Source organism: Triturus cristatus, chromosome 11 (assembly GCF_964204655.1).
Source record: "Triturus cristatus chromosome 11, aTriCri1.1, whole genome shotgun sequence".
Lineage (NCBI taxonomy): Eukaryota > Metazoa > Chordata > Amphibia > Caudata > Salamandridae > Triturus > Triturus cristatus.
In genome coordinates, this window is record NC_140594.1 from 343,771,799 (window position 1) to 343,799,613 (window position 27,815).

Sequence of the window (27,815 nt, forward strand, 5' to 3'; positions counted from 1 at the left end):
CACCTGGGCTCCAATCCACTGTAGGGTAGTTATTAACCTGGTCACAATGAAATGCCACTGACCCTCCAGGCACTGAGGCATGAAACATGTGGACTTCATTTAACACTCACTGAAGCTGTCTCAGTACATTCTTACCAGCAATAGCTCCCTTGTTTTTACTGTGTCAAGAAAACCACAGCTCCATTAAAAAGATTTTTGGTGGATTTCTTAGGCTCTTTTAACCCACCCTACACTTACACCACCTCACCTGCCCTCATCATATGGCATAAGATCAAGAGACCCATTGAAGGGCCAGTCAGACATTGCAGCACTGGCCCAACGAGGAGTGCCCTATGATGAAGCATGACACCCTTTTGGGTGTGTGAGGGAAATCTGATCAGATCACTTGGATCCCCTCCTTTATCCCTCTGATAATTTCATCGGACTCACCTGCAAGCACTCCCCCTTCCCTTCTTTAACTTTAGTGCATGATTTATAATGCACTGTTGACTGAGTTGGCCAAACAGAATTCAGAGTAAAGGCAAATTGTTGAAAGGAAGAGTTGGTAGCAAAAACATTGGTGAGTTAGTAGGGTTAGAACCAGGGTCCCTCCAAGACACGGCAAAAAGACTTAGGCAGGGATGACTGGTATGGTATAGTAGTATCGATATTTAAAATGTATCACCATATGAATTGGTCGCTAGTGGTACGGTTTGGGGCAAGCTTACTTTCCTCCTGTTATGTAAATTCATTCAATTTCTTCTTGATAATTTTCTCTGTATGAAATTGATATTTTAGAACAAAAGGGATCTTCAAACATTTTTATAAATGTAACAAAAATAAGCACTTAGGGGTATTAGGAATATTTAGTAAATTTAAACTTTGTGGGCAATGCTATGTTTGTACCAGGTTGATGAAGCAAAACTATCTTGTTTCCTAAACACTAAACAAATAAAACTATTTAGCCTCAAAATAAGATTTATAAACATAACAACATAAACATTGTGAGAGGCATACATGATGTAAAATATTTCAGAATGTACAACCTCGTCTAATGTTCCAGAATGGGTGTCACCATCTAATTTAACTGATCTTGCATTCCGTGACATTCCAAATTTATCTTTCTTTAATCTAGATTAGGAATGTCCAATCTATGAACCATCTTGCCCACACTTGAAATAACCTTCTGCTCGGCATAAAGCCACAATTTGACCCTGAAAGGTGACCCACCAGGCCAACAGAGGACCTGGCCTCCTTTCCTCTGATCGAAGACACATTGACTGAAAGCAATTTCTCTGCCTTCTATGCTTCCTTTGTGAGGTTCATGCACTGAAGAAACAGATGAACATAAAGATTGTGGTTATGAATTAAAAGCAAACTGAGACTCATCTACTGACCATGAAGTATCACCAACACTAAATGGAGTGTGGAAATCGTGAGGTTGTCATCCTGGACATCTACTGTGTTTTTTAATGGAAGTTCTGCATCCACCAAACTAAGTGAAGCTCTTCAATTTCCTCAGGTATAATGTGAAGAGGTTACATTACAAGATAAAATGATGGACAGAGTCCTGATTTTTATATGACTGGGTCCAAACTGAGGTGCTACGGTGAGCAAAAGAACAATAGATTTAACCCAGATCTCATGACTGGGCCTATAAAGTTTCAGCACTCTATCCATCATCTTGTTGTGTTTACTATCATGTGAAGAGGTGTCAAACCTTTTATTTAACACCACCTCTACCTTCTTGGTTTTCAAGCCTCATAGCATTTTTCCCAAGACAAGATTTTGGATAATCAGTCTTTTAAGAAAAACTTCACTCAATGCCACTTATCTGCAGTAAATTGGCTGTGTAAGGAAACAGGCCACACACGATCAGAAAGAATAGTTTGGGACAGAGAAGAACAGTGCTATCAGGAATGCTGCACTAGTTTATTCCTTTCACTGCCCTTGTTCTTTACTCGTTATTGTCTAGTCTCCTTACCTTCTCTAGTCCCAACATGATCACCGCATCACACACCCAAATAGCATAACATTCGACTATCTCTCTTCCAGCTTTGCTATCATAACACAACATACACTGCTTGCCACTCTTCTATTCTTTCCTGCTGCTCTCTATTTTTCTTGTTCTTAATTCCGTTCATAATTCTCTACCTTTCTCCTCTGCTCTCTTTTTCTCTCTTGCTTTCACTCTCCCTCTCAAAGGGACACTAGTTCATGTTACTTTTTTAAACAGTTTCTATCACCTGCACTCTCTCCTGGTCTCCTATTGGGGATGTTCCATCCTTTGCACTCCTCTTGAATCCTTTTCTAAGAAAGCCCTACTTTGAATCCTGCCCATATTAATTACATGTTGCCAAAGACTTTGACAGTTCTCTTCCAATACATGTTTGTCTGGCTAGAAGTGGAAAATGAAAAAAGGTCCAGGGGGCTCCCTTAAGCATCTGCAACTATATCTACTGTGTACTTGGAACATCAGCAGTTTCTTCCTGCACTGTAATACAAAGTGGTGTGGTGTCTTTACATCTTATTACCTCATATACATTGAACGTCTGCTTTTTTGTCACTTCAAAGTTTATCTGAACTTATCATAGTTTATTTTATAGTTTTGTGTTTTAATTAAACATGTTTTAGATTTATGACTTGATTAATCAGTGAGAAATCTAGAAATACCTAACTTTCATGTTTTTTTCATCTTTTTAGGAAGCAAACTTCTATTTCTGGCACTCTGCTTGAACGTCCAGGACCAAGTCGACTCTTGTCCGGGAGCCTGTTTATGCTACAATGAACCCAAGATCACATTAAGTTGTCAGCAGCAAAGATTGACCAGCATCCCTTCAGAGATACCTGTACAAACCCAGAGGATTTACCTCCACAACAACAAGATCGCTCTGGTGCGATCAAACAGCTTCACCGCTTGCCGTAACCTTACTCTCCTCTGGATTCATTCCAACAACATCAGTGTTATTGAGCCTGGCACATTTTATGGACTGGATAAACTGGAGGAGCTAGACATCAGCGACAATGGAAACTTGAAATCAATCAGCCCATCCACATTCACAGGGCTCACCCACCTTCATTCACTACGTATAGACAGATGTGGTCTGCTTGAACTACCTGATGGTATTTTTCGAGGGCTGTTTTCCTTGCAGTATCTATATCTCCAAGACAATAACTTGCAAGTCTTGCATGATGACACATTTGCTGATCTCGCAAACCTCACATTTTTGTTTCTACACGGCAACAAAATCAAGAGCCTGTCGGAAAATGTTTTCAGAGGATTGATTGGTTTGGACCGGCTACTCCTTCATCAGAACAGAGTGAGTCAGATCCATGTGAGGGCCTTTCACGACCTTGGGAAAGTGATGACATTGTATTTGTTTAATAACAACTTAACCGTGCTTACAGAAGAAGTGATGGCTCCCTTGGTGTCTCTTCAGTATCTTCGCTTGAATGGAAACCAGTGGATATGCGACTGTAGAGCGAGGTCCCTCTGGAGCTGGTTCAAACACTTCAAGGGCTCTTCCTCTGAATTAGAATGCTATCTTCCCTCCAACCTGGCCGGTAAAGACCTCAAGAGGCTTCCGAGCAGCGACTTGGATGGATGTGTTGATTATCCTAACCAGATAAGAACAAGTATTTTTAGTTCCAAGACCAGATCAGGAAAGGTTACCACTGTAGACACTCCCTTAATTTCAAAGGACAGTACCCAAAAATGTTGTCAACCTGACGTCGACAAGTCCTTCATTTATGAAGGAAAACCAGGACCCTCTTCCCACACCAGCAGGTTGTCACCCAACAATCCTCTCAAGGATAAGGAAAACATGTCAAAAACCAAATATGTTGAAAATGTTGGGCCAACCAAAAATGGTTCTCAAAAGCAGATTAATGATTCTCCTTTTGGGACGTTTCCGAGTAATATTGACAAGCCGCTGACCAAGATGAAGCCTGAAATCATAAATCCAATAGAACCCTCTACAGCGCCAACAAAAAGGAGGCAGGGCTGCGTTAAAAAAACTCGATCTAAGACTCAGTGCCGCCTAGCCCAGCCAGGAAGTAGTCCAAATCTGCACTTCAGTCTCAGTCTTTTGCTCTTCTCCTTGGTGTGGAGCCTTATGTACCCTTGTTGAAACCAACAGTTTTTCTTGGCCAATGACTCTTCAGGAAACAGTGTGTTGAGCTCTGTAAGATGTTGCAACAGAAGTAAAACACTGTACACCCCAAGAAAGCTTTGTCACAACAACAAAAAATAACTGGATGCCTTTACAAAGAAAATATGGTGTATATAACTGCGTTATTCCCGGACCTGTGAGATATATATATTTTGCCCCTCAAACTGCACTCTGACTCAGAACAGCATTTGCTACAGCAGAAACAGTGAAAAACAAAAAAAACTGAACAAAGAAGAGCAGGAAAAATGCTCCTGAAAGAATGTTTGACAATTGTTTGTAAATCAAAATCTTATTGGAAGAAGTTGCAAGTTTTTCTTTGCAATGGTGATGCATTTGATGCTGTTTATCCCTATGTTTCTGAATATTGCAGTTTAACCGTGCTCATCTCTTGTCACACCATGGTCACGGGTAGCATTTGTTAAAGAATGCTGTCTTTTCATTCACAAAGATTGCGGTATTATATAGATATGCATTTTATTTTACTTGTGTAAAAGTATAAAAATATAAAAATAAATATTTCTTTTTCCTAAATAGTATATCACTGTTAATACAACAAGGTGCCTGCAAACAGTTTTCGAGCAAATTGCAATACTGAGAATGAGAATAGTTCCCCACATAAATACTATACTTGTAAGATGTAAAGAATGAAAAAAAAAAAATCAGATGGTGTTTTACGAGGTGTATTTTCTATGAGAACAAAACATTTTGCATCCGAGACATATGAAAGGCTTTCTTCATGATAACTCATGGACCACGGCACATTCAAGAAAAACAAGCATTGGTAAATGCACAACCTTGCATATGTGATTAATAATAGTTTTTTTGGGGGTAAGTTTTAAGATAGTGAGCAGTTGTGCAATACAAGTGGTGCATGCAAAACCTAATCACAAGCAAAGTGCAAATGCTATGCAGGCAAAACCTAAAAAGTAGGCCCCTTCAGTGCCAGGAACAAGTGGAAATGCGCATTTAATTATTTATTTTATCTACAAACAAAAAACGATTTAATTTCTCTTTCTTTTTTGTTGTTTTGGAAAGGACCCAGAAGCTCTGTAACAGCGCTGTGGAGCTGTGCAAGTTACAGCATTTTGCTTAAGCACATTGCTGCCAGCTCTGATACGCCCCTCAATCCCTGTACACACACGTTCCTTGCAGCATGGATATGAGGAGCAGCTGCTACAGTTCCATCTCACCTGCACTTGATAGCAGAGTGTGCAGTTGGTGAATGACTTCCTCCAGCAAAAACAACAATTGATGGACAGAATGCAGAACAATGTCATACATTCACCCCAGTACAGAGATCTGGGCCTTAATCCATCGTTTTTTTGCTCACCATGCCATTCCAGTTTGAACCCAGCCATATGCAAATCAGTCTTGACCCTGTGCCTCATGGGAACAGTCCAGCCCGAACTGCCAAGCCAGGTCCTCCCTTGACTGGAAACAAGCATCCTAGGACCGGTTTCGGGCTTTCAGCCCTCGTCAGCCAAGATAGCTTGATTCCAGTGGCATGGAGAGCACAGGACTCACGTCTGAGCATACCCTTCCCACTCTGGGTGGGATAGCTTGATTCCAGTGGCATGGAGAGCAAGGGACTCACGTCTGAGCAGCACCAAGAGCCATGTTCTGGGCTGCTGACGAATGCTGATTCCCGTGCATTTGAGGTTAAAAAGCATCCTCCAGCTGCATTCCGAGACACACTCTAGCAAAACCCCTATCAATGCTGCACGAGGTGCTTCGTACATCTGCTCCGCAAAAGAACTGCAGTGCACTCCAATCGCCTTCATCAGGCTGTTTGGTCAGCAGATAGGGTCATGAACGTGCAGAAAGTGGCTGGAAAAATGTCTTTACATATTGCACTTGTAACGAAGTATAATATCAGTGACGCCACGGAGTACAGCATTCAGAATAAGTGGAAACTAAAAACAAAATAGGCCGTTTGCTGAGTGAAGCCACCCTTTTCCATAGTAAATAGCTGTTCGTGTTGAAGGCAAACTGAATATGGATTTTCTCCTCTTTGTCAGATGTGCGCCTCAGGACCACATGCTCAAAGTCCAATCAGGTTGCTCTGACATGCAAAACCTATACCATTGTGTTCCAACGTTGGGTAGCCCAGCTATGCCAAAAAGTGGATGGCATGTGAACAGGAGGGATTAGTGAGTTTAATTAGCTCAGAAGAATGCACACTACAGTTATTTAATTTTGAAAGTAAAAGATAGAACTCCAAGGCATATATGGATGAGTCACCTATTCGACCGAATGAGCCACCAAGCAATACATTTAAATGCTAGCATTTGAGCTTATTTCAAGAGGCGATTAGCATTGTGTAAACTTTGCATATACACTATAAGAGCAATTCTAACAAGCCAAAGCCTGCCCACATTAGCTTACCACCACCACAGGTCCCATTCGTAGAAATTCCGTCTGGCCTTGGCTGTGAGCTCCAACTTCCTCCTACAGACTCATGGGGCCTGATGTTCATGTAACTCAAAGTTGCTCAGTAAACAAGTACTGAAGTGGATGCCTGCTTGTGCCCTGGGGGGAGAATGGAGTGCACATGATGATGAACGCACTGAAGTGGTCCCAATTGGTGCCCCAGCGGCACTAGGTAGTGTGTGCTTTGTCTGAAGCACAGAGAAAGGAATAAAAGGCATGTTGGAGGAGCTCCACCGAGATAACAGCTCGCTTAGCCCACAGCATTCGGGCAGTGCTGTAGCTTCAAAGCAATGGTGTAGCTCTTACTCGGCTTTATTTTCCCGATCGTTGCTTGAGACGCTTAAAAGAAGTTACACCAAAGTTGATGAACACAGTACTTTGCTGATGGGAAACTGATAAGAGAAACACACATGGAAGAACAGTAAATACAACACCTACAACCAATAGAAACGAGGAAAAGTAAAGTGACAAGCACAAGGACCAATAAGAAAGTGAAGGTGGGATGTAAGTCCTTTTTAGCATATATTTCATGCAATAGATTTCACAAGCACAGAGCATGCGCTGTGCAGGCAAACCTAAGAAAACACTGGCCCCTAGTGGCACCGAGTAATTCTGTTACGGATTTTTTGACTTATGTTTATAACATTCATTTTTTTACCCACCCAATGTCCCTGTGCATCTTCCCCTTTCTCTTTACCCTGTTATGCCTTTTCTACATTATGACAGCATAGATGGTCCCTCTGTAGAAGTAGACCTCAGCAAGGCCTAGCGGTGCTAGGGGTTCGACCTTCTCTGCACACAAGTCCTCAGACCAATAAATAGAAGTTGGCACAGAAGCTGAAATATCAAGAAAACAATTTATTAAACCTCATGAGGTGGAACTACATTCACACAACACCCTTCGGCAGTGTATGAAGTAACACAAGGAGTAGAAGAACTGTGGGTCTTTTATACCCACACAGGAGCTGAAAAGGAGGCGTTACAAGTTCACAGAGGAAGAGTAACATACATAGATGGTCATACAGAAAATGCACAGTCAACAAAGAAGGAGGGGCCATGGGTGCTGACTTCAGTTAAAACATCCTGACAGTAACAGACTAGAGCAGGTGCATGGGCAGCTACAGACTCTTCTGAGCATGTGCAGAGTAGCAGGGACCAAGTATTGCCAATTCTTGAGCAAAACACAAGGGCAAGCAACAGCGAAGAAGGAAAGAGCACATGGTCAAAAAAGATGGCTGCCGGAAACAAGATGGCTTCAGCTCAATGCTAACAGTGATCTCTGCCAAATTTCCACACCTCAAGGTGGCATATAGCAAATTGTCCCTGTTTAATGCCCTTGCTCTCTTCCCTATGTTAACGCTGGAAGTTGAGGTGCTGCAACACCCCCAAAATAACCAAGCTGGAGTTCAAATAAGGAATACAAATGCCTTTAAATTTTGTTTTATCTCAACACATTCACTGTTCTTTCAAAGGCAGGTTAAGTGCCAGACTATTTCTTCTGACAAATTTCTGCTTATTCTTTTAACAAAGTTAACTAACTGACAATCTCACTGTGTTACAGGAAGTGTGAAAAGAAAGGCTATCAGTTTTTTTTCTTTCAGAAGAACATTTAAATTCCTGTAAAGCAAATGTACAATGATTTCAAAATATGTCTGCAGTTAGCAACGCATCAATGGAGCACATTTTTCTTGGAATTTAAAAGTTTGATAGAAATAAAGATTTTAATAAGATCAAAACAAACCAAGGCACTTGGTGGTGTGCAAATGATAAATAATTGCTGAAACCAAATTTCAACACATTATCATTTGTGTGCTCTATACTTTTATGAGTAAAACTGCATGTCAGTGCAAAATTTGTGGCCATTTGAATGGTAAATGGTTTTTCAGTAAATGCTGTGCACTACCAGGCCATGTTTTAGACAGTATGCACCATCAGCTACATACTCTTAGCACTTTCCTGCTGAATGGGCATGGATCATTTGCTATACTTGTTCTTTGTGTGGCACTTAGATTTTTTACTATCACTATGACTTCAGTAATGTAATATCTATGACAGCACCCCCACTCTGAAAACTGTGCCACCACCACTGCTTCCCCCGTTGTGTTCCAATGCTCTCTAGAGGTCTCTGGGGATCTGCCCTCTTTCTTTCTGCCTTGTTATGATCTTCTACCTCTCTGACTTGTAGGCTATGGTTGGTGTAGTTGCCCATTTGGCCCTCCTTCAATCCTCGATTGCAAGTAATCTTGGTTACACCGGTAGATTTTCTTTGGGCCCTTAATAATGTAGGTACACACACCATCCGAAGCTAGGAAAAGACAGGTGTTCCATGAACATCTCATAACCTATCCGGAAAAAGGCCCACTTTTGGGAATGGACAACTCCCAACAGAGGTATTTTCTCCTCACCCTATCTCCAGAGACAGTGCAAACAAAGAGTCTGAACTTGTAGCATCATTACAGGCTTTCGTTAGAAGCCAAGCTAGTGCAAGAATATTTGCAGAATTATAGTAGCACGTATTCCAGTTACTGTGGTAGCACAGAATGAACAAGTTGTGTATAATATGAAAAAAAGGTAACATGGTCTTCTCAATAATTAGCCTTCTTACAGCGTCACTGCTAATGATAATTTGCATCTTATCAGTCTGCCATTTAGAGATGTTGACACATCATCTCATTCCTGTTTCATAAGGGCAGCCTGCCCCTCACGCTCAAAGCTTAACTTAGTCTCTGAGAACTTACATGGCCTATGAGCCACTATCATAGGTGGGACAGATTCTCTGGATTCAAGCATTTGCACCTCTCTGCCTGAAATACAGAGCATCATATTTGGACAGTTTTGGAAGGATGACCATGGTAAGGTGTCCCCCTGTTTATACCTGATGGACTGTGTGAAGGAGGACAAGGTAATTTTAGTCATGTGTATAAATATGCACGAAAAAGCACTAAAGAATGGTGAATTGTGCGCAAACAATTGCAATATACATGAGAAAAAGCCACACTACACTGAAATACAAAATCAAAAGAATCACAAACAATACTTTGCTTCTATAATTAGCACAATGAAATAACCAGAACTATAAATATATCCCTTAGGTCACAAGCAAATGGGGAGCAGTTGAACAGTGCACACATATGCTAAACATGTCAGCCCTACCTTCTCTGTGCTAAAGTGTGTCCATAACACCATATATCTTCCCTGAGAGGTTCCAGTGCATCTAATTACATTCACCTCACCACAGCTGCCAAGGTTTAAGTTACCCCATGTGTGACATTCCCATGTGTGTATGTGTGACATTTCAAGGCTTACGTGTTACACTTTATTGTTGTTGAATTACACCCTCTTGTAAAAGGTGATGGTCGAAAAGGGGACTTGAAAGAACTACAACAGCCTGAAACCATCAAACACAGGTGATGTGGATAGTGATGTATCAGACCTGATCCTGTGAGCCACAGAGTATTCGTAATTTGATCCTGGAGCCTCACCTGTTGCTTCCAAGTCTCTCCTTATTGCCTCCCCCGCCTTCCTTTAATGCATATTTTTGTTTCTCTCTCCCCATCATGGTAATACTCCTTGTCTTACTCGTTCCTCCACTTGAACCTCTCTTCCCTTGCTCCCTCTTCTGCCCGCTTTCATTTGTATACCCATTTTCCTCATTCAATCTTCCCCTCTTTTGTCTATTCTTTGCTCTGACTTCCCTCCCATCTCTCTCATTGTATCTTGCATCTCTGCTTCAGTTGTATCTACCTCCTCTCTTCTAACTCTTCTCCGTTGTCTACCTCTTACCCTCTAACACTTCCACCTCATCCCATTCTCACAGCTATCCCACACCCCCTGTCTTCCTCCTCATCTCAACCCTCTCTCCTCTCTCCCTCCTCCTGTTGTTCCTCCTTCTTCTTCTTCTTCTTACACCACGTATCTCATTATTTTTCTCTCCCTCTTCTCCACTCTACCACATCCTGGTGATTTCTGTGCTTATTTTTTAGTGTTCATGGCTCTTTTAATTTGAAAGGGTGTCTGTTATTCAAAAGTTTGCTTCCAAACAGTCCTTCATCATGTTTGGCACCTCTACTAGTTTTGACATTTTAACCTACATCATGTTGCATTAAAAAACTCGTAGTTTCCCTTTTCGAGTTTCAATTTAAATACCAAATGTGGAAAGTGATGTTGGCTAAAAAGCTATGCTGACAACTGACTAAAAAAGCCAAACATGACGCAGTCTCTTGGCACCTATGGCAAGTGACATACCTAACCCTGCTTTGTGAGCAAGGTTAGCTGACCTGTGTGAGGTGCTTGTGGGCCGCCCAATATATCCTTCACAAATGTAGACAGTGATGGGCCAACTCTGATGATATAATGCCCACCAGATGCTGGAGTTCTAGCAGAATTGAAGTGGGGGCAGAAAGGGGCATTCTGAGTGGGAAGGCGACATTTGACATCCCCAGTGAAGATACTCAGCAGTATGAAGAATAATATGTCTAGGAGCACCTGACTTTAAACACTGCCATCAGAAACCTGGGAAAGGATAGACTCAGAAAGTGGGACAACAGAGGTATGAACTAGGACAATGCAAAGAGCTGTTTGATCCAGCAGAAAACCGAGATCACTGCAGCCCATCCAAGTCAAGCAGGGGGAAATAAACTGTGTGGGAGGAGTGGGATTCCTGTGTTCAATTATAACTTGGAAAATGGAAGGGTCGGATTGCGAACTAGAGAGTTTTGTGGCTGTTGGGACAGATCAGATGCGTGTTCTTCCAGAAGCCTGAGAGACATAATGTGTGGCCTGAGATGTGTAGAGAAACCAATGCAATTTCAGGCATGTGAGAACCATGGGTTTCTCTGTTTATTAGAAGCATAAAGCGACCGCAGTTTGTTTGATCATGCACAATAATTTCTACCTAGCAGCAGCTGAGCAAAGCTGCATGCAGGAAGTGAAAGGAGATCTTGACAGTTATTGTTGTGCCCCGGCAGGCCCCTGGAACCTGGTCTCAGCGTATGCCATGATTGAGCTTGGCCTGTACGTTCTAGATCTACTCCAGCACCTCAAGTCGATGATACTTTTTCTCAGCATAGAAGCGTGGAGGGCAGAGAAGTCGTTAACGATGTCAATCAATTCAATCACAGTTTCCTTAAACCCATAGTAACCACAGACTACTAGGTAAGGTTGGTTGATTTATTACAAAGCCTAAAATAACTGGACATACAGACACCTCAAGACGAGGGTGTAGAAATACATCGGAACCAACATGAAACCAAATCTGCGAATAAGGTCGAGGCGGTTCAACATGCACAAGACACTTAATTCAAGTATTAGGAGGCAGAAAATCAGAAAATAGGAGTCAAAGTTTCCCTGCATGGAGGGTTGATGAAAATAGAGCATTAATCTGTCCCTACACTAGCATTAGCATGGCACCCCTACTTAATCATTCTTTGAGGCAGGATAGGTTAAGGTGTCAGTGCGTGGAGTCTTCCTTAGAAATCTCTCCACTTCAGTGGGTCAGGTAGCATGAAGCTGAGACAGAGCTCGTTCTAAAATGCTCTCTCTCCGGAAGTGAGGATCTCTCCCTAATTACCCATCCCAATATCACAGGTGTCTTTCCAGGATTCCTTTCAGGTCACGCCATCCGATCAGAACACATTCTCATAGGTACTTTTCCACAAGACGGCGATGCTCCTGAACAGTGACAAGATGACCTTGATTCCCAGGCCTTCTCCGGTGAGAAAATAGAACAGTTCTCCTTATCGCGAATAACTCCCAATGTATCCTCTTCTCTCCTTGCCTAACTCCTAAAACAAATGAATTATTCTAATCAACAAGGGTGCCACTTCTACCTGCAATACAAACATGAGAAAGAGCAGAATCCACCGTACACATGAGGTTTAAACTGTTAATTTTAATGTGAGAACTTCCAGGGGAAAATATATTTCAGGCCGACAAAATTCAGCTAACATAAGAGAAATGGAATATGAGCTTTACGAAGTTGCATAGAAATCAAGGCACATTTGGTTAATATTCCAATCTACATATAAAATGAGTCAATTAATAAACACATTCAATAATAAATGGTTGTCATTTACAGAACACAAGTGTTTTCTGCTAATTACATTTGATATACACATTAACTCTTTGCGTTTACTATTTAATGTCCTAAATACATCATGTTTATGTTATTACATCTGAAAGTCCTAACACCTTATGCTAACACCACAAAGGATTTTATGTGGATGCGTTCTACATGTGTGATTATAATGCACCCCTACAAATGAAAATGGATTCTGTGCTACATCAGCCGTGAGCGGCTACGCAGGTTGCGGTCGGAAAATAATCGCGTCACAGGTTGGTGTAGTAACAATGAACCACGAGGTCTGGCTTTGCCTCGATTTATTCACTGACCCCAGCACGTGCCGGTTGGAACCACAAACCTGTCCATGCTGAGCGGTTTCTGTGCAAACACCCCTCCCACTTATAACATGATGAGAACACCCATGTCCTAACGTAAAAGTTATGTGAGAACGAAGACCAGTCCCTTGATATTTTTTACTTTATTTTAAAATGTTTTTAGCATGGTAAAAACGAAATGCTTCCCCTTTACAAATGGACCATACAGCTATAGCTGTTCAAAACATATTTTCTCAGGTGGCCCTGATAGGCTGCAGCTTACCATGGGGTGAAAAAGTAGGGACACGCTGAGTGCAGAGTCTCCATAGACTCAGTTGGCTACAGGTGAAGGCCTAGCTCGTCTTCTCTCTGCAGAGTTAACTGTCAGTTGCATTCTCGTGGCCATTCCTTTTATCTCATGGGGGGGTGCCTTTGCCAGACTACAACAGGCAAGGAAGGTGTCTCCCGGCATCATCCCGGTGCTGCAGCAGAAACTTGTCCAGCTTTAGTTTAAGACAGAGCATAGCTGAGAGAGACCCCGTGGAAGGGGAGTAACTCAGAGGCAGGGCTCGGCTTCATTGATCTTAAGCCCAGGACCACTTTTACCTGTCATTGTAAGACTCCAGCACAGTTCACAATTCACTCAGAGACAACTTTTGTCAGGCTGCAGAGTAAGTAACTTTTTGCTCGCTGGCGGTTTAGTAGTGCAGCTGCCTTGATGAGTATGTGCCCAATTGAGGAGGGGTCCAGGGATGCTATAATGCGTGATTAATGCATTTTAGTACAGTGATGTGGACACCAGCACTAAAATGCGTTAGACAATCCCCAAATGCATGGTACATGGCAGGGCAGCCTCTACTATCATGCAACATGGCACATGATTTTCTCTACTCCAACTTTGTCCTCAAAGCCCTTTGCTCTCAAATCTGCTATCCTAATGCCTCAACCCTTGTTCCCATTTCCCACCCTTTCCTGTGGGTCAGTCCATCATGCACCCTTTGCACTCCTTCCTGTGGCTACCCATGCATCTTAAAGTGATGGTTGGAATGCTTGAATTAATCTCAGCCACTGGTAATTACTCAGGCCTACTCCTAGTCCATCGCTATTTTGCACACCATTCCACCTCAGTTTGGACCCAGCTATGTACAAATCAATCTTCACCCTGCTCCAATGAGAACAGTCCAGCCCGAACTGCAAGGACAGTACATCTGTGAACTGGAACACAAGCAATCATAGGGCTGCTTTCACCATAGTTAGAGCACATCAGCCAGGTATAGCTCAGTGACATAATGTGCACGGTATCCACGTCTGGGCATTCCAGTCCCACTTAGGGCGCCACACTAAAGTATACAAAAAGGTTATCAATGTAATGCTTGAATTGATCTTAGCCACTGGCAATTTATCCAGCCACATCCCAGTCCATTTTTTATTTTGCACACTAACATTTCAGTTTGGACCCAGCCATATGCGATCATGCTCCAATGGGAAAGGTCCAGCCTGAATTGCAAGGCCCGGTCCCCCCTAAACCGGAACAAAAACAACTCTAGAACCGGTTTCGCCATAGTCAGGGCTCATCAAGAGCTAACCAATAGTCTGCATTTTAAAGGACTACCATTCAATCTTTCAGGTACCCAAAACCAAAGAAGGTATGCCACACCTCTGGATGCATGGTGATAGTTCCTATCAAGCTCTACCCAATCACAAGACTCACTCTCTCCAGTCTCGGCTACATAGAACTCAAATGACCATCAAACTTCTAGTCTATATTCTGCTGCTTATAACAAAACTGGTGCCACTAAAGGATTAATGGGAATCTACCATACAAAGTCTGAATTATCCTGTATCTGGGCTTACTTCTGTAAATCTCCTATACAGCCAGCCACCTTGTGCCCTATCCCTTCGTATCTTTCACCTTCCTGCTGCTTCCCCTGCAGCCTCCCATTGTACTGCAAAGCCCACCATGGTCCCCCTGCGAAGGAGTCCGAATTCCTTTCTCCACCAGAATACTCCCTCAACCCCTCACATGGGCCGTAAACAAGGATAATCCCAAAATTACTGCATGGAACTGTCGCAACATTGCAGTACCCTGCAAGAAGGAAAACTTTGATGAGACATGTAATAGCTTATAACCCAACTGTGATGAGTCCCGACCCGAATGCGGGACTTCCAACATGGAAGTGAGGAGGACGTTCTAGTGCTGGAGTCGCGCTGTGGAAAGAACATCGGGAGCAAGGAGGATAGAAAAAGCACAACAGAGGAAGGCACAGGTGTTCGGCGTTTGGAGCTCGAGGAAGAGGAGGAGTGACGATGCAAAGGAACCAGGAGGAGCAAGGAGACTGGAGACATGGAGGAGGAGAGAAAACGAAGCCTACAGGCAGTCAAGGAAGTCACCGAGGAGCCAGAGGACAACTGAGACGACGACTGACGCTTGCCCTGCACTGCGCCCGAGACCGGTACTCCCTAGGGAAGGAAGGAGGCTGGTTCTCCCCACACCATGGCCCAGGAGGGTCGTGGATACAGGCAAGTGCCTATTACACAGTCATTCACACTAAAGGGTTGGTGGGCAGTACTGCGGGGTGCACCTAAGTAAACCACCCAACCCCTCACTTAGGCACTACACTAGTAAAGGTATTGGTGGAGGTGTGCACAATCCCAACCCCTTATAAGTTTTAAAAGAGAGCAATAGCCTGAGGATTGTTTTTTCTTTTTCCCTTTGCACCCAGTCTCTCCACTGGAGTTCTACGCCAGTGTAACAGAGGAGGAGAACAACGTGTAGGAAGACCCAGAGGAGACAACTAAACATCCGTGGTGTAACAAACCCCTACCGTATTTACATTCAAATATCAATAAAAATCCCTTGAAAAGACCATCATAGCCTTCCTGTATATGCGTGGAAAAGGGCTTTAAGGGAACCTAGTCGGGTCGACACAAGCACACCAACATACTGATTGACACCCTGATTTGCTGTTGCCTAATGTTATAAGGCAAGTACTGACCCCCCTTAGTCACTCAATATTGATTTCACTTCTTTCAGCATTTTGCTAAGTGACATCTCTGCACTGATAACTGTGTGTAGGAAAGTCACTGTTCAAACACAGCTACCCATAGTCTAAGTGGATCACAGAGGTGGGACAACAATCCCAGAATATCATGTTGTTCACTGGAAATAGGATTTGTATGGTCTAGCCGTACCTTCTCTTTTTGGATCATATGAGCCTTATGAGCAGAGCAGCGGATATATATATCTTCATATTGAGTGCAGGCTGTACTTTGGACAACAACTACCCACCTGCGATTCAGAGAATAGACATCAGGGTATAAGGCATGCTTAGTACCACGAAATGTTGTTCCACAATTCTCTACTGCACACAACCATCCAAAACCTATGCAATGTTTACAGAGTGAGTATGTGTTAACTATGTCCCTCATTCCTGTTCCCCCCCCCCCCCACTGGCCATCCTCTCTTGGAAGGACGCCATCACTCTCATAACATATCAAAAACGTAGAAATCATTATGGGTGTAAGCTTTTTACTCAACACTCAGATAAAACAAGTCACAAAGTAACACGTAAAACTGATGAAAGAAACCTCCCATTCCTATGTTTGATTCGGGGAAAAATGACATCTTTACCAAAGTTATTGTCCAGACTAGATTATGCCAGCAGCCTCTGACTGAGTATTCTACCCTACCTCTTTAAAGAAAAGAACTAATCTAAAGTACAATAGTCAAATTTCCTTCACACTTTGACCAAGACCGAGTAGTTCCATCACAACCGAGCAACAGAGCCTGCACTGCTTCCGTGACATGGCTGTGTGATGTTTCAATTGGTATGTATAGCACCAAGTCCATTTATGGCTTCTGACTAAAATCCCTGCATTTTCAATTCTCCAAATACACCCTGTACTGTTTCTTGAGATATTTTATAGGCCACTCCTGGAATAATACAGAGCACGTTCTCCAGCTAAATTATGGAACCCTCTTCCAAAACACATCTTTACCCAACAACCGCTTAACATAAAGGAAGATGCGCAAAACATGCCTCTTTCCGGAGCCATAATGCTACAGCTGGCTTTAACACACGACCTAGAGTAGCTACAGAAGATCAAGCAACCCCCTAATATTCTCCCTTAAATGCATTTGTAGGAGTGCGGACACCCTCCCTAGGGCAATACAATTGCAATGTTTTGAAGGAATAATAAAGTCCGAATCCACCTCCATTAACATATGCTCCCCTAGGATACAAAGAAAGTCTGATAAACCTTACTACCTGATTAGAGCAGGACTATCAAACTCACACAACAAGGAAACAGAAGAATTAACACAGCACCACAACGTATTCTGGTAAGACAACCTTTTACTTAATAGAAATGTCCTGTCATTGTTAATTCAAGCCACTCATCTGAATATCAAGAACAACATAAGCCTTATTATCCCTATAAAATAGCAAAATAGACTCTCTAGCGATGGAATGCATACGTAGTTGAAGAATCACGAGGAAGCCTTTATAAAATGAGCCACATTTATGAAATACTCTGCGCAAACACCAAGATAGTCCTTGGACTGGTCGATCTTCCTTCAATCAACCTATATCAGACACACACATATTTTCCATGTACATCTAAACACTCCATTATTGCAGTCCAGGTATCTTCTACCCTCTCCATACCCTCACACTCACAGGACTCCCATGTAATACATAGAGTGACACCTACTCCTTAGCCATCACAACCCCATAGGGTCTCTGGGATAACAAGTAACTCCAGGCTCTTATTACACTTTCCTTCACTAGGACAACAGAAAAAGGCAGGTTTCCCACGATCTGATGGGCAGAAAAACTCGGATTTTTCCCAAAAATTTGCACAGGAGTTCTGTTGCCAGTACCCTTATGTACGTACTGCACAACTGCGAACGCGATAACGTACTGCGAGAGTTCACAGCTGGTTGCTACCTTGATGAGCGCCTTCAGACTTACAAAGGAAGCAACCATTTTACATCTGAATGTCAACCCTGCACTACATCGCGAAAAAAAATACTTCCATCATAAATGTAAAACACAAAATGTCTGCAAACATGAAAGCACTCAAGAATATCACCCCTAGAAGCTCCTCTTAACCACTTAATATTTCTTTATGTCTACTCAACCACGAAATCAACATTTCTAAACAAAAAACCTTTCACAACGTCTCCATCACACTTGTTTATGTGTAAGCAGCAGCAACAAAGGAAAGAAGAGGGCTTCTCATTCTCTGTTTTTATAGAATTGCAGAATGCGAGTGGCCAACGCTGGAGGTGGTCGCCCCGCCCTTGGGAGCGGACTTGAGAGTGAGCAGCAGCATCTGTGATGCCACTCATCCTACCCAGCGAGGTGAATAGACACAAGGCCTCCTTGAAGTGCTTTTGTAACCAAATGCCCATATCATCCATTCTGCAAAGCATTTACTGGTCTGTTTCCATTGTCCTGAACATGTTGGATAGACCTCCTTGCATACACACCGCATGGGTATGCCATAGAGGTGGATATCAAAATGCCTTTGGGTTGCTGACCTGCAATGCCAATTTGAGCATTCGAGGAGACCAGAGTCAGACACTGAACTGAACCAGCAACTAAGCAAATATTGGGCCAATTCCTCTAGAAATATGCAGTTAAATTGAGACAGTCGCAGATTAGTAGGGGAAAGGGGCTAATGTAGTGGTGAACAAAAAGTCGGGGTCCCCTAAAGAATCTGACAATTCCAAATTTATTTTCTCACTCTTGTCGAGAAAAAACATTATAAAAATAGTGTTTCAGTTATTGATTGTTGTAAACAGTCAGTCTATTGTTATGGAAAATGAGGTGACGTCCAAATGTTACCAGTAAGTTTTATGGCCCTCCGAGGTTCTACTACTTTAAAGCAGGTTGGGTTAGCTGCCCCCTTCTGCTCAGTCTGAACGGTGTCGGGTAGCTTGAGAAATTGCTCTATGCTTGAGACTAAAAGTAAGGTGTGGAGGAATGTTCTTCCCCTGCACTCGTTTGCATACTTTGTACCATTGGCCCTTTTCAAACAGAGTCCCAAAAGCTGGTGGCAACAAGCATGTGGAGAGTTGACTGCAATTAATGTACAACTCCAGAGGAAGAATGTGTGGGGGACAGTAGATTTCCATTAACCAATGCAGAGTACCTACAACACTCTATATTGCTCCAAGGTAAAGCAGATCAACAAAGTGACATTATCAACCTGTGAGCACTGGGCCATAGCCACCACATTAGCAAGATTACTCATAACATTAAGTGATAGTGAAGAAACAGAGCAAAGCAAAACATATGGCTACTCAAGCAACATCAAAACAATCTGTTTTGACGGACTTCAAATGAAAAGTAGGAAATGTACTTTTAGGTTTTAGATGCCCTGGTAATGAGTGAAACACTTTCCAATTCAATTCAATAGTTCTTTATTCGGTGGTTAAAAACCATCATAAAAGAGTACACATATATACTGTTAAAATAGTATTAAATGATTATACAAGAACATTGACTGAATCTATGTACATAAAAATAATTCATTATTCACAAAGAAACCACCTTGATAGCTTAATCAAAATAACGGGTGGGGGAGCCTACGGGGTTCGTGCATGATACTGGCCTCTAGTTACCCTTAGTCTTAATGCAATTTTCAGGAAACTTATCACAGAGCACAGTGTTAGCGGGTCGCTAGCCCTTTGTAGGAAGGTCAGTGCCTCTTTGGCTCGAGTAAACCTAGCCTTTTTTAGAACTTCTTTTAAAAATCTTCGTCTTGGTATTGCATATAGGGGACATAAAAGTACAAAATGAAGGGTGTCCTGCGGAGACCTATTGTCGCAGCCGCAGGCACCCTTCTGCTCAATTGAGTGACTAAAACCAGCTGGGTCAGCTAACAAATAAGGTAAAAAATTGAGCCTAAAACGTGACATTAAAAACCTTTCTTTAGCATTATACATGACACAAAGATACGGTTCCATCCCTTCAGTGGTTTCAAGTCTGCTATAAGTACTCACTGATGGTTTGGCCCCTTCTGTTGTGGTTCTGCCCGATACCCTTAGGTCCATGAAAATTCTCTTCAGGTTAAGCTTATCCTGAGCGATGATCACTGAGGGGTTTAAGTACAACTCTTGGCGACCCATATTTTCCAAGCTAGTCTTGACGTAGTTGAGCCATGGAATATTCAGACTTTTGTCTCTGCCAAGGCAATCTTGTAGGATCAACCTACTCAGTGCAGCTTCCGGGTTCGTCCAGATTTTGAGCCAGGCCAGAATTGGTCTAAACTTAATCAAATCCTCTAGGTAGGGTCTTCCTAGTTCTTTATGGACTATAACGGCTGGTGTGCAATTAGGGACTTTCAATATTGAGTGAAATATTTTATTTTCCTCCCTTTGCAGTGCGTCGAGATTTATAAAGCCCCACACTTCTGAGCCGTACATGGCTTTGGGACAACACATTGAGCCATAAAGGTTCATTGTTTGTTCCGGGCACCAGCGGCCAACTCTCCTCCCGTAGCCTGCAATGACCCCAGTTGATGCCACCAATTTGCCACACCTTTCCTGAGCCAGAGGTGCAAATTTCAGTGACTCGTCGAAGAGCACACGTAAGTACGAGAACGATTGCACCCTTTCTTGTGTGTGAGTGCCAATTCTATATAGGAAACTAGTCCGTGGTTTGTGACCTGCTGTCATTACATATGATTTTTTTAGATTGACGGACAGATCTAACGCGTCCATGAATTTGACAAACCCATCGATTAGGATCTGCAGGCTTTTGGGGGTTCGCGCCAGGAGAACCGCATCGTCTGCGTACAACAGCACCGGGATGTTCCGTGTCCCCACCCTTGGGCAATCTGTTTTTAGGTTGTTCAGGGACTGTTCTAAATTATTGATATATAGCGAAAATAGGAAAGGGGCTAAAATGCAGCCCTGCCTTACTCCACTAGTGCAGCTGAAAGAATCAGTCAACCCCCCATCCTTATTATAACGTACCCTGGCAGAGGTCTCTCTATGCAGTTCCCTCAGCGTGCAGATTATACCTGGGTCAGTTCCCAGGTGATTCATCATTGCCCAGAGCTTGTTCCTGTTAACATGGTCGAATGCAGCGGCCAAGTCCATGAACCCCAGGTAAATGGCTTTGTTGCTGGTTTTAGTATACTTTGCAACCAGCATGTAGAGGTTCAGGCATTGGTCACTGGTAGACCTGCCGGTCCGAAAACCGTACTGGGCATCTGAGATGATGTTATTATCCTCAGCCCACTCGGTCAGGCGATTCAGGATTACTCTTCCCAGGATTTTAGCTGTAACATCTATCAGGGAAATTGGGCGATAGCATTGGGGGTTATCTCTGTTGCCCTTTTTAAAAATAGGTACTATAATGGCCGACGACCAAGACCAAGACCGGGGCAGATCGACCATAATGGCCGCGTTTATTACTCTGGTTAGAATAGGGGCCCATAATTCCACGTTACTCAGGAACAAATCCGGGGGAGTCCCATCTGGGCCCGGGGCTTTATTTTTGGTGAGTCCCTCAATTCCCAAGCTAATTTCTTCTAGGGAGAATTCCAACGTCTGTCCCTGCATGTCCACCCCCCTCTCCTCTATCCTATCTTCCTCCCCATGGTTATACAGGCCCTCAAAGTGAGCTGTCCACTGTTCCGACAGGATATTTGTGGCGACCTCAGGGACGTTTTTATCTTGAAAACAAGGGGAATTTATTAATCTCCAAAATTCTGTAATATCCTTTTTTTCGGAGGCCTCCCTCAAGGCGGCCCATGCTTCCCCCTGCAGTGTTACTTTCCTTCTTTTTAGCTCCTTCCTGTATTTTAATCTACATGTGTTGACTTTTACTGAGTCCCTAGGTTTGCTACTAAGGGCTTTCCTTAACTCCTTCAAGGCGCGTGTGCAATCCCCGTCAAACCATCTCGGCAAGTTAGAGTTGGTTTTCTTTGGAGCCTTAGTCCACAGTAGCCCTTCCACCAGGCTAGTTATTTGGCCAAATACGTTTATTAAACGAGCCCCTGCCACAGAGAAGTCTAAACACTCATCAATGAGTGATTTACCTTTTTCCATTAAGGACCGGTAAAATCTGTCCCCATCTAATTTCGCCCACCTGAGTCTTCTGCCTTGGGCCGTCACTCTTTCAGAGATGCCCCCGACTGGGTTGTTCTTTTGTTTAGCCAGGTACAGAAACTCCATAACCAAAGGGTTATGATCGCTGAAGGGGCTCCACTCAATTCCTACTTCAATAATCCGGTTTTTTAAACATCTAGAAGCAAGAATGTAGTCTATATAGGAGGAGCACCCTCTCCCTTTAAAGGTGGGGGGAGTGTGCCATCAGGCCCCAGTGGGATCATATCGACCGTGTGTTCCAGATCATGAGAATGGAGGAGATTTCCCAATTCTATACCACTCGATGAGTGGCTAAAATGGGGATCTTTTTTCATTGGGCATTTTGACCAATTCACATTGATCGGGAACAACCGGGGGCATAAGTGGCAGTTCAAATCGCCCATTACTAGTGTCGATGGGGCCAGGGCACCATAAGCAGGTGCGAGATCTTGACTCAACCTGGCATCTAGTTCCCTCAAAATGGGGGTGTCATTTTCTAAAAGACCGGTGTTATACACGTTGAACAACACGAGCCCTAGCCCTTTATTCCTGAACCTCAGAGCCTGGATGTTCCATGCAAACCAGTCCACACTGGACCATTTGCCTTGTATTTTTAAGTCTACATACATGGACAAACCACCCTTGGCCCTGCCTGAAGAGGTTTTTTGTGCTGGAATAAAAAAAGCATTTATAACCAGCCATATGAAAGTGGTTGTTGTCCGTTACCCAGGTTTCTTGCAGGCAGATTATATGGAAATGGGCCATATATTGCCGCCAGTCCTCATTATCGAATTTACCTGCAAGACCTGCTATATTCCAAGAGATAGTTCTCAGTCCCTCTTTCACAGCATTAACAGTCCCTGGCCCCGACATGCCTTGAGTGATGTTAACCCGCCCCACTTTATTCCTAGGAGATAGTCTCTGCAAATGCCTGCCCTGCTGTATTGGATCTGGGGCTATGATTCCTGTCCCTACGATTGTTTGCGGGCATCCCTTAGCGATAGAGTTAGAAGCTTCTGTGGTCTTTACTGGGGTCCTGCACCTGCCCACCCCTAATGTTAACTGTCCATCCTCTTTGGCCAAGCGATGTGTGAGTGGTGTTCCTCCTATCAATGCGTCCAGATCAGATTTCTTGTGATCCGTGTCAGCCTGCATTACCAAGATGTATGGGATGAGTAGTCAATCGATCTCCTCTAGCGACCTTAATGGGGTGAACCTATTTGCCCAGCATGGGTCTCCACCTTCCCAAATCCCTGTCACTCGTCGTGCACGATTTGGGGCCCTATTTGAACTCGGGTTTGGTCCCTCCCCACTTCTCCATGTATTATGCTGTCCCTCATTAGGTTCCTGCTGCCTTAGATAGAAATAGCTGAGTGACAAAGGCCTTATGCCACTCACACGTCCAAATGGTCCCTGTCTAAGGATGTGCTCAACCACCCCCCTATCCCTAAAATTGGCAATAATACAATTGCCTTCAATATTTTTGGGTCTAGTTCCTAACCAGTTCACTCTTCTGACCAGAAGGGTTTCCCCGTCCTGATTATTAGCTAGTGGTCTATTTTGGGTCAGCCAATAAATGAGTTTATTTTTTAGCTCCTGGTGTGATTCTCTCTGTTCGTGTTTTAGTTCCGGGACCCCAGCAAAAACTACCACCAACGGACACGACTCTGGTGGTAAATATATGGTGGGTAGTGCCTTAGTGTCGTGTGTTAAAATAGCCCTCTCTTCGTAATGTGCTGTTTTTACTTTGGGGTCAGCAGAGAGTTGGGGTTGCTTGTCCGATTGTTGTACACCTAGGCCGTTATTAGTGTGCAATCCTCTGTCGCTAGGGTTGGTATTCCTGTGCTCTTGTCTATGGGGAGCCGGGGCATTATGGATCTGTGCAGATATTGTTTGTGCGTCCCTTATATTACTTGTGTTCCTCTCCCTTTGGGGCACTAGATTAGTATCTGGGGTACTAGTGGGATTACTTGGAACCCCTGATGAGCTACCTTTTATCTCCCTGTTCTTTAATTCACTTAAAATCTTGTCCAGCCTACTTGTCACCGGCTTCAACTGATTTATAATAAATGTTTCTATGTGAGCCTGTAAATCTAACATAATTTTAGTTAGCCATATTGGTGGGTCTGCTTGAGAGGTTGTCTGTATTGCTCGCTCTACCCCGGTATTGTTTCTACTCACAGGATTGGAGGAGCTAATTGTGCTATTTATGATCTTTCGCTTCTTTGGGCAGCTTTTCTTCTTCCTTTGTGGGGTGGCACGTTTGGCAGAGCAGAAGTCCTCCTTATTCCTGGTGGTAATCGGTTGGGCACATGGAATATCCTGCTCGCTAGGCTCTGAGGGGCTAGGCGGTAAAGTTAACGCGACCTCCTGATCCTGATCTTGAATATCTACAAGAGGATCAAGTACTGGAGTTAGGGACAAGCGCCTCTCTGTGCGCTCAATTTCGCTCGACACAGCCCCTAGCGCTCTTTTGAGCATACGATCGATACCTGTAGGCTGCGTGATAACGGGAAATGGAGAACTGGTGTCAGCTTTGTGCACCTGAGGAGCCGCGGAAGTACTAAGCTTTGCTCTTATCGAGCGTGTGACCGTTTTGCCTGTCATGCTTCCAGCAACAAATGAACCGTACCTATAAGGATATCGTGGGAATGCTTAGTCACCCCCCGCCAGGCCACACCTTCACTGCACCCCACGTGGGATAAATTAGTTTTTCACTACTGCGTGGCCTGCCTCTCCCATGGGATAGCATTGGAGTTAACTTAATACATTTAATAATCCATAACGTTCAATTGGGAGCAGGAGGACAATTCATGTTTGGTGTCTTCGCAATTGTACTGAAAAATCCCCTTTTATGGTAAAATCAGATTTTAAATTACAATTTTGAAAATTACACTTTTAGAAAGTTGACATTTTCTTGCCTTAGCCATTTAGAGCATGCAAGCTGCTCCTGGTTCACATGACGGTGTAGTTGGCAGTTGGAATTGTGTATGTCTCTGAGACAGCCACATAAAATACAGTATTTAGGTGTGCCAGGATGGGGCGGAGCTAGGCATAGCCCCAATTACACCTGAATAGGGCGTGTCCTATCTCCACACAAAGGATTGCATACAGCCTGGAGTTAGCCTTGAGTTAGGGCAGGGTAAGCAGGAAACCTGAGCAGTCTAAAGGGAATTCTATTGAAGGTGCTCCTACTTCAAAGAAGGTACCAGGTATAAATATTGAACGCCAGACACCAACTCTTCAGTACACTTCTGGACCTATGGACGCTTGCCTGGAAGAAGAACTGCTGAGCTACTGGAAGCACAGTCACTCAATGACATAATAACCATACAGACCTTAGCAACAATAGACAAAAACAACAAGCGATATGTCTCTACTCGTGGAATGTAAACGGCTTAGCGTCAAAAATTCAAGACCCAGAATTCCTGCAATATCTTAATAACTTTGATATTATTATGATACAGGAAACATGGCTCATGGAACCACTACACATATACGGGTTTCTTTGCTTTGTTCGTCCGGCCGTCAAGGGTAGTAAAATGGGCCATTCTTCAGGGGGTCTGGCAACCTATATCTCAACAACATCCATATCAACAGCGGTGGCAATTAGCCCGGAAACAGATGTAGCTTTAGCAGCCAAACTCACTCTTTCCTTGGCAGGGGCACAAAACGAAGTAACTCTGTTTAACGTATACATCCACCCAAAACAGACAGCAATTGACTCAGTAAAGTTAACAGATCAAATAACTTCCTACTTAGGCAGCGCCGAAATCCCAAATCTTATACTATCGGGGGACATGAATCTATATCTAATGGGATCATCCAAAGCAAAGGAAGTCTGCCGCCAATCGTTAAATTACATTTTACCAATTCAGGGATCCTTTACGCACGAGAGGCCTAACAGGGTAAACAGACTACTGCTGGAAGAACTAGAACACCCAAATCTTAGGGCCCTCAATGGAAGAACAGACGGCGATACTCCCCCAGTGGCAAGCTACCACACTGAACTAACAAGTTAGCTTCTAGATTACACGTTTGTCAGACTCTCGTTGTTTAAACATTTAACAGGCTTTAGAACGGGAGACAAAGGGGACAGCGACCACCATCCACAAGAGACTATTCTAGCGGCAACTGCTGCGACTAGTATTTATCCTGCCCCACATCTAGGCTCAAGTTACACAACGAATTATAAGAGGATCAAGTTTACGACAGAAAACATAGAGTCCCTAACAGACACAGCAATCAATGTTTTACTCGCTCAACCACTCGGAAAGAACCGGATACAAACCTGGGAATGCTTCACAACTAACCTCAGCAACTTAAAGGCAACAGTCATAAAAACAAGGAGTATTCCGGTGCAGACACAAGAGTAAAAGATAACCAAGGTTCAAAGAGCACAAATAAAAGCACTTAAGAGATTGATAAACGTCTCTATAAGATCTCTATGCCACGAACCAGGTAACACACTGCTCCTCTTATCCCTGCGGCAACAAAGAACTCAACTAAAGAGGCTGAAATGGAACATTAATAATAACAACGAACAGGTTTTCTGGGCAAAACTCTTGCACAATATAAAGCACTATGCCAGCGATCATTTCTGGAAAACAGTAAACACTATCATACACCCGCATCATGGGGGACTTACTTCCTTCATATTAGAGGAAACCTGGGCAAGCTATTTAAACTCCCACTTCAACAGGCAAAGCATTCATCAGCCCACACCGGAGCGGCACAGAGGAGCCACGGACGGACATAATACCAACATACGAAGAAGGAAAAGCTGTCCTTGACAGCTCTGCCGCCGTTATCCGCTTAAGGGCGAATGACACACTCAATTTTTCTGACTTAATCCATCATGAGGAGGAAAGGCCACTCATCACTGATCAGCTAACAATCAGGAAACAGATCAAGAGGGGAAGAAAGGAAGGAGCGCCGGGCCCGAATTGAATCCCACCAGCAGTGTTTAAAGAAAGGCCGTAAGATTGGGCAGAAATACTCCATCCACTATTTGTGAAAGTAAGACGACTGGGCATAATCCCAGATTCATAGAAAGGTTCAACGATCATTCCGATCCATAAAAGTGGCAGCAAGGTCCTGCCAGCCAATTATCGGTTAGTAGCACTGATCGATAACGAGGCCAAATACTTTGCGGGAACACTGCTGGGGGAACTGAACTTGGGCTGAAAATAATGAAATAATTCCGCTAAATGAGACAGGATTCCAAAAAAAACTCCATCACGATATCCAACATCATGGCAATATCACTGATAACGGACACGACAAAAATGAGGAAAACACAGTTGCATGTCTGCTTCATCGACTTCAGCGCCGCGTTCGACAACGTGGAGAGGTCCAAACTGTGGACCAAGCTAGCCAGATGGGGCATTTCATACACCCTTCTAACAATGATAATGCTTTTACATACCGGTACCTGGGTAGAGGTCAAATTAGGTTCAGGGTCCCATCTCTCAAGAAAAGTTAAAACAACGAAAGGACTTAAACAGGTCTGCGTGCTGGTCCCCATCTTATTCAACTTATTCATGGCAGACTTAACACAGACACTGAACATCTGTAATTCCCATGCGCCTAGACTAGGTGGCACCTCATTGTCCAATCTACTATACGCGGACGACGTAGTCCTACTTAGCCATACGGCAGTTGGCTTGCAACATCTTCTTAATGGTCTGCAGGTCTACGTAGAAGATAATAGCCTTTCAATAAACCTAAATAAAACCAGGACCATGACAATC

At 43.4% G+C, this 27,815-nt stretch overlaps 1 protein-coding gene across 2 annotated transcripts in view; it reads left to right on the plus strand.

The window, feature by feature from the left end:
• RTN4R (reticulon 4 receptor) overlaps window positions 1–4,616 on the plus strand; it is a 767,021-nt gene extending 762,405 nt beyond the window's left edge. For both annotated transcript variants that reach the window (XM_085633954.1, XM_085633953.1), the window contains exon 5: window positions 2,683–4,616. In XM_085633954.1, the coding sequence (XP_085490080.1) occupies window positions 2,683–4,109 (1,427 nt within the window). In that variant the 3' untranslated portion in view covers window positions 4,110–4,616. The remainder of the gene's footprint in view (window positions 1–2,682) is intronic.
• The last annotated feature ends 23,199 nt before the right edge of the window (window positions 4,617–27,815 follow it).